The sequence below is a fragment of the Eubalaena glacialis genome, chromosome 2 (genome assembly GCF_028564815.1).
Source record: "Eubalaena glacialis isolate mEubGla1 chromosome 2, mEubGla1.1.hap2.+ XY, whole genome shotgun sequence".
NCBI lineage: Eukaryota > Metazoa > Chordata > Mammalia > Artiodactyla > Balaenidae > Eubalaena > Eubalaena glacialis.
The window spans coordinates 162326733-162334796 of NC_083717.1; the positions used below are offsets into that span (position 1 = coordinate 162326733).

The 8064-nt window shown below is 51.7% G+C and overlaps 1 protein-coding gene across 1 annotated transcript; it reads right to left on the minus strand.

Annotated features, from left to right (window-relative positions):
- Positions 1-1097: 1097 nt before the first annotated feature.
- On the minus strand, positions 1098-6558 carry ZFP36L1 (ZFP36 ring finger protein like 1). Its single transcript, XM_061180954.1, has 2 exons — positions 6361-6558; positions 1098-3937 (listed from the first exon to the last, which is right to left on the minus strand). The coding sequence occupies exons 1-2, from the start codon at positions 6415-6417 to the stop codon at positions 2978-2980; spliced, it is 1017 nt and encodes a 338-aa protein (XP_061036937.1). The 5' UTR covers positions 6418-6558; the 3' UTR covers positions 1098-2977.
- Positions 6559-8064: the final 1506 nt, after the last annotated feature.

Sequence of the window (8064 nt, forward strand, 5' to 3'; positions counted from 1 at the left end):
TACTGAGTGCAAGGAACCGAAGGCAGCTAGGCCTCAGATAACAATATCCATCTCTGCCTCCTTGGAAAGAAATCCTCCCAAGAACCAGACTCAGGATTTTCAGAAGGATCCAACCTCTCTCTGGCAGGCAAAACATCCCCTCTAAGTGGTCATCTGACATCGATCGGCTGGGGTTCCTCTAACCAAGTAGACCTCACCCTTCCTAAGATGACGGCCTACCTATCCTGCATGGCATCAAGGGTACAATGAAGACTAAGGCGGCAAGAACAGATGACTTCCTGTTACGCTGGCCATTTTCATACCCCTTCCTTTTAACAGCCCTCCAAATACAGAAGCACATGTTGGGTCCAAGTGAAACCACCTCTGCTCCCAGCCCCCTGTGACTGAGCCCCTCACCACCCTGGAAGCTCCTCTCTGAGCCTGCAATGGTTCATCATACCCACCCGATAAGTGTTATGAGGCTAGGGCTTCAGATCAATTTCCTGTGGGGGAAAAAAAAAAAAAAAAAAAACAAGCCTGGCGGGACTTCCCCGGTGGTCCAATGGTTAAGACTCCACGCTTCCCGTGCAGGGGGAGCGGGTTTGATCCCTGGTCGGGGAATTAAGATCCCACATGCCAGGTGGCGTGGCCAAAAAAAAAAAGCCTGGAAGCACCCAAATAAAAGAACACACTCAAATCCAAGTTTGCTGGAGTGCCACGTGCTACATCCCCCTCTTCACCATTTCAGCACCCCCAAACGTTACCCAAAGGAATTAAGACCACAGGCTAGGCAGAGAAGACAGTAAGCCCCCGTGCCTCAGTTCTCTGAAGAACCTTCGAGGCTGCAAGGGTAGGTAAGGCTGGACCCTTGTCAACAACCAACAACAGGGCAGATAATACAAATACAGGCTGCTTTGCAATAAACCTCTACCCACCCCCTCAAAGCTCAGCAGACTTCCAGCCTCAACCAAAGGAACCAGCCATTGGTTTAGCTGTAAGGATGAGAAATCAACCAATGCCCTCCTCCTCCTCCTCCCAGCACCTACATCGCCTACAAAGGACAAGCCTACAGGCAGAGAGTAAAACCACAAACCAAGCAAAACCAGTTTCACCATCAATTTCTTGAAAAAATGGGTTTATTGATTTTTAAACTGCAAATAGTCGTTACAAAAAGTTTTTTTTTCTTTTAAATAAATTCACACAAAGAAAGAGAAATAGAAAGCGACGGTAGTGACCAGCAAGAGGAATAATAATTACATTCATCTTAATGTGTGTGTGCCAGTTCTGTTTGCATTAACATTGGAAAACTCCAAAACCTGGAATCCAGAACCTCAAATCTGCAATCGGAATGTCTAGAGATGGGCACGTGAAGTCAAAGGGTTTCTTTTTTTTTTTTCCCTTTTAGAAGCTATACATTAAAAGTTGTTTTCCTTCTGTACTGTCACAGAACTTTTACATACATTCTCAGTCCTAGTTGTGAAAGGCCAAAAGAGAAAGAAACTCAATTTGCAGTCCAACACAAAGGGGGGAAATTTCTAAAATAAATAATCCAACAGTTTTTTGCATTTTTTTAAATTAATTTTTCATTTTTTTAAAATAAAATAACCAAAAAAAGTGTAAAGTTACAAAAAATGTCGTTGAAGAATAATATATTAAAACTGTGGAAAAAAAGGAAAAAGACACGTCACAAAATTTTAAGATTAATATGAAGATCATAATTTAACATAAAAGAATATATTCTATGGATTTGTCATCCCGATAAATATGAACAAAATTAACAAAAAAAAGCATAGTTTGGCAATAAATACGTTTTGATAAGTTAAATAAGCTTTTTTATATTGATGTGCAGTGACAAGCAAAATTTTTGCTCTCCAATTTCTGAAGTTATATGAAGTTTAAAACCCAGGGAAAAAAGCATGGCGTGAGTGCTCTAAGGATAGACCTACGGTATTCTAGAGCAAAAACCATTAAAGCTACTTCTACAGGAAATCGTTTTACACAGATATTGTATGTGGAATGAATACCATTAACTGCTCACCCCTTACATGTTTTTTTTAAGCTTTACTCTCATTTTTTTGTTGTTTTTTCTTTTAAGATGTCACATACGAACTGGGGAACTTTAGCACCAAAATCAAGTCTCTCATAGTCCATCTAGCTTCCCCTTCCTCCCCACTTAAAACAAAAGAAAAAAAATTAAATCACAAAGTCCCACTTATGTCACAATCTTCATCCGCTTTTGCAGTCTTCCTTCCTGCAGACCTACACGAACCCAGGCAAGATTAGTCAACAGAGGTTCAGGTCGGGAAGAAAAAGGTTTTGAATGTCAAGCTAGGTTTCCCCAAAAACCCAAGTCTGGCAACAACTCTCCCAAGGCGGGTGCGGGGGGTTACTGGGGAGAGGGGAGAAGGAAGTGTTTGGGAGGCTGGAATCAGGAAAGGTGCAGTTGTGTTGCCAGTGGAGGGAGCTGCTGGTTCTAAGTTCCCCCCCCTCCCCCGCCCCCCCCTTCCCCTCCCCCTCCCCCTGGGCAGAGGCTCCGGGGAGGCCCACGGGTGCCCTCTGGCGCTGAAGAGGTAATGTAGTCACAGTGACAAAGTTAGATCACAAGGCACTAAGTTGCTTCTGTAAACTGTTACTGCTTTTTCTTTTGTGATTTGGCACTTAAGGCTTAAGCTGGAAAAAAACGCATCTACTGACAAATATGGGACTTGTCTGTTATGCATGGTAAGTGGGCTATAAAATTGAGGTTGGGGGGGGCGGTTCTAGCCAGAAGAAGCTATTGACAAATTGACTTGTCCTTATGTTGGGGAGGAGGGGCGTTTAAAGAGGGGGGAGGGAGGGGGCATTCCAAGGTCCAGGGGGAAAGGGGTTGAGCTTAACCTTGTTAATGTAGGGGTTTGTCAGGAATCGGATGGGTAGGGAGGGAAGGGTAGGGGATGTGGGTGCGGGGTCGGGGAGGGGGGGTGGATAGGCGGGGGGGGGGGGCCCTCCCTACCCTGGTTTAGTCATCTGAGATGGAAAGTCTGCTGAAAATGGGCAGGCGTCTTGAGTTGTCCAAAGTGGGGGAGTCTGAGCCACTGTGGCTGCTGCTGGAGCTGCTCAGGTAGCCCTCCTGGTCCGAGAGAGAATCCTGAGGGCTGGGGGGAGAGTCAAACATGTGAGGGGACTCAGACATGGGCCGAAAGAGGAAGGTGGTTGGGGAGCCACCCCCCGGCAGCCCCATGCTAGGGGCAAAGAGGCTCGCCAGCTCCTGACTGGAGAAGGCGAAGGGGTTATTGGTGCCATCGGGCAGGGTGGGCGAGCCCAGGAGGTCATCGGCGCTCAGGATGGGGGGTGGGGTGATGGACGTGGGGCTGTCCAGCAGCCCCGTGGCAGCGGCGGTGGCAGCGGCACTGGGAAACCCAGCAAAGCTAAAGCTATGCTGGAGGCGGGGACGGTCAGCAGAGAGGTCCCGGGCCCCGGCCAGGGCACGGCGCTCCTCAGCGTTGTGGATGAAGTGGCAGCGGGGCCCATACGGGCAGAAGCCGATGGTGTGGAAGGTACGGCACAGCTCCGTCTTGTACTTGGGGTGGCGGGTCAGGCTTCGGAGCTCGTGGATGCCGTGCGCGAACTGGCACTTGTCGCCGTACTTACAGGCTCCGTTCTCCTCGAAGGGGCGGCACAGCTCCGTCTTGTAGCGGCTGGAGTTGACCTGGCCGCTCCCCGGCTGCTTCTGGGTGGGCAGCAGCCGCTCGCCCCCTTCTGAGAAGGAGCGGTCTCGGAAGCGGCTGTCCCGAGAGCTCAGAGCTGGAGCTGGCTCGCCCTTGAGGCTGCTGAGGAGCTGGTTCTGGTGGAACTTGGAGCTGGGCAGGGTGACCGAGTGCCTCCGGGGGAAGCCCCCACCGGCAGGGGTGCCCACCGCCTTCCTGTCCAGCAGGCAGCCCCCGGCACTGGGAGTACTGTAGTTGAGCATCTTGTTACCCTGGAGGAGAGAGAGAGAAGAGAGACGGCGGTTAGTGACAAAAGCCATCCGCCAGGCCCAGAAGGGTACCCACTAAGGGCAGCCCCCTCCACGATCAGAAATGCTCCGTCTCAAAGGAACCCGCCATCCCCACCTCTGCCCTGGCAAACCCCTTGCCCTCTTCCTCCCATTCAACCAGCCAAGAGGGTTTACTCTGGCCCCAGGCATAAGAAGTCACAAAATTCCTGGCCTGTGTGAAAAAATTGTTTTACACATGCACCTACTCCACACCGATCCCTGGAATGCACCCTCACATCCTGTCCCCAAAGCTACCACTTTCATCCATGAAATCCAACTTCTTCACCTCCCAAACAGATGCCTGCGTTGAAAATATCTCACACAACTCACAAACTCTCGTTTCCCACCCTCAGGAGACTAACTATGAGCTAGGTCTCCTTTTAATCAGTCCCTGCCTAATTAACCGCCGCCCTCCCCCCAAACCTGGCCTAAGACTCTCAACTTCCTCCTTCAGAAGCATTCCATTCCTTTGGCAACAGATTTCCAGACTGCCTTTGCTTTACCTTGCTGATGGGAGGGGAGAGGGAGGGGCAGGAAGAGAAATCCCGGATTGGCAGGGGGGTGGGTTGGCAGGGAGAGGGATGTGATTCCCGAATACAAAACTCATTGCCCTGTGCTCCCAGAAGAGGTGCCTTCTACAATGATCTCTCCCACCAGTCACTGCCCACCCCACCCCCTCCACTGGGAAGATGCCTTTGCAGTTAGTCTCCTGGCTGCAAGAGCACGCTTGGATAAGAGCGCCAGTGTTTAATCTTTAACGCAAAGCTGCAGGTGGGAAGGAAAAGGAAAGCACCAAATCCCCCCAGCCTCCTCCCAGTCAATAATGGATTTGGGGGAGGGGGGCAGAGACACCAAAGGCAGGTCTCTGTTCCAATGGGACCCTATTCACCTGCCCAAACTGTACCCAAGATTTGGAAAGGGTGTGAGCAGGGGACCTGGGAGTTGGCTCCCAGCCCATGTGGGTGTCATTGTGCGATTTCTAAAGTTGGTCCCTTAGGATCAGCTGCGGGGGATCGGGAATCTGTAACAGCAACCACCCCACAGAGCGGATTACAGGAACCAAGTTGAGAGCCTGTTCCCAACAATGAGGTTCATTTAAAAAGTCCTGCGGGGGGAGGGAGCTAGAGAAAGAGAAATAGATCAAAGAGCGGGAGAGCCAGGAAGAGAAGGAAGAAGTGCCGGGAGATTTCAGGCAGCCGCCAGGGCAACAGAAGTTTGGGAATGCGCAGGTAGGGAAGGAAGCTGAAATTCAAACTTTTTTGATGTTGCTCTTCAGCTCCAGGGTATCCCTGCACCCCAACCCTGCAGCCCTGGGGCCCTGGCAGCTGCACGGACTGGAGAAGCAAGCTGGGAAAAGAGAGCAACATGACCCGACGTGTTTAAAAGAAGGCAAAACACTTTAGCAATTAAAAGTAGCCTAGCAGCTTCTCTCTTTCAAATTGGGGAGAGGGGGCGAAAAAACGTGAACATCCACAGGCTTCTGTTATGTACGCTTAAGCGGCACTCCTGGAATATCCCGGATTTAAAACTTGCTTTTTTCCACACCGGCTGGCAAACTACACAGCTTGAGGGCCTCATTAAATCCTTCCTCGCCGAGACCCTTGAGCTCAGACCGGCATTTTGTAGTCGTGTCTCCCCATCCCCTCCATATCGAGGAGTCGCGGTCCCTCGGAAAACAGGTAAGCGGGTGAACCCGAGTTCCACTCTCACCCCAAAGTTTGCAGCACGATCGGCTATAACAGAGGAAGCCTGGCTGAGCTGGGACGAACTGAAGTCCCATTGCAAACTTGTTTGGCAACATCCTTTGAACCACAACTCTTGGTCTTTCCTCGCAGATTCCCGGCCTCTCCAGAACAGAAGGGGAAATCTCCCAGCAAAACGTCATCCCGAGACTCACTTCCCCGAGGGACCCCCACCTCCCGACCCACAGTCCGGCAATGGGGCTGGAGAGACTCGAACCCCTCCCGGCAGCGGCGACACCCAGAGCGCGCACAGGGAAACCGAGCAGACTCGCGAAACCCGGCTCAAGAGCAGCACATTATGGACGAAAGAATCACCGAAAAATTGCCCCAATGCTAGTCAATGCCCCGCGTCCCCCAGGCAGCCCCACGCAAACTTCGCCCCCCAAAACTCTGGTCTCCGGATTCCCATGTAATCCCCGCCAGGAACTGTTGAAACTCAAAGGGTGGGGAGCAGAGAGTCAAATTCCTTCAAACTGAGGGGGGAAAATGGGGCGGAAAAAACAACCATCTCGCCTCTCCTCCTCTCCCCCCTGCGCTCCCAGACCTAAACTTTCGGGGGTTCTTTTAGAAGAAAAAAGAAAAAAGAAAAAGAGTTTGAAAAGCAAACGCTCCGCCCCACTTTACCTTGCATAAAACTTCGCTCAAGTCGAAGATGGTGGCAGACACGAGGGTGGTGGTCATCTTGGGCGCTCGCACGGGGCAGGGACGAGGATCTGGTGTGCCGTGAAGGTCCCGGTGCGGGGAAGGCGCAGCCTCCGGCTCTCCGGTCTGGAGTCCCACACGCCTGCTCCCGGCGCCCCTCGCCTTTCTGACTCTCCCGGGCTGCGGCGCGCGAAGCCCAATTTATATAAGTTTCAGATTTGGTGGGCCGGAGGGGGAGGAGGAGCTTTAAACTTATTTAAATGAGGAAGAGGAGGAAAAAAAGTTGATTGACACTGAAGTTGAATCAGCCCTGCGGTCAAACTCTGGGAAAAAAAAAAAAAAAAAGAAACTTTCGAAAGGAAGAAGGGGGAGGGGAGACGAGGAAAGAAGGCGAATTAAAAAAAAAAAAAAAAAACCACTGCGAACCGCGCACAACTTTTTTTTTCTTAAAGAGGAAAAGTTTCGAGTCCGCTCGCTTGGCTACCCCGCGCTGCAGGCGCCCTTCTCTGGGGCCGCGCGCCCCGCAGTGGGGGAGGGGCGCCCCCCTTTTGTCAGCCTGCGAGCGCGGCTCTGTGACATCACTCATTCCACCCTCTTCGGGGTTCTGGTTGTTGTGTTGTTGTTTTTTTGTCGGGCAGAAAGGCGGGCTCGACTTTCTCTTTTTACAAGCGGGAGCAGAAACCAGTCCTTAGCGCCGGGGCTGCAGTTCCCATCTTGAGCTGATCTCCCTTGAAACTTCTCCAAGTTGCCGCACAACTTAACTCTTTTCCCGAGTTCTTGTCCGCACTCGGCTCCCCTCGGCAAACCCCAAGGGGAGAGGAGATTGGAAATAAGGGGCGCACAAAGCGTTCAAGCCTAGGGTTTTGGTTTTTTCAGGGGCGAAGGTGGGGGTTGGGGGAGGAGGATTAGGGAGACTTCCCCCCCGCCCCGAAGGAGGACCCGGCCTGGCGCGGGCGAGCACCAAGCGGTTTAGCGGGCCGCACGCGTCTCCACTCGCGCTCGTTTTGCAGCGGACACTCTCCGAGTGTGGGCAGGAGCAGGGGTGGGAGAGCGTCGCGAAAAAGACCACCGTCCGGGCGGATTGTTTGGGTGTTTGTTTAATTTTTACTGGAGTATAGTTGCCGGGTTGTTTTAACAGGCCTCCTTGTGGTATTTATTTCACGCATCAATCTTTAAATATTTTTGTAAAGAAAACCTAAATCCTCATGAACGCCCCTAATCCCCACCCCCCCCAAAAAAAACACCCAGCAACGCACGATTTTCCCCGCGCGCTCCGAACCATGGGCCGCGCCGAAACTTCCCCCACCAACACACACACACACACACACGCACACGCACACCCCCTAGATGCCAGAACAATGAAAAAAAGTTACTTTGCTAAGAATGTAGGTAAAGAGATGGGGGCAGGCAACACTTTCAACTTACTGTTGCTTCTCCCCCGCCCGCACGGGAACGGAACATATGGCTTGTCACACTGCGCTGTTTTGGCGGGATGGGGGGAGGGGGGTGTGGGATCCTCGAAACCGAAAGGCCCTGAATTATCACTCTTTTGAAAACTGGAAAGAATATATTTATTTACTGTTAGGTTCGGATGCCCCTCCACCCACCCAAATAAAAAACTGTTAACGTGTCCCCCACCGCCCCCTCGGTCTCCGCCGGAGTGCTGGAGTCAAGACCGAGGTGGAA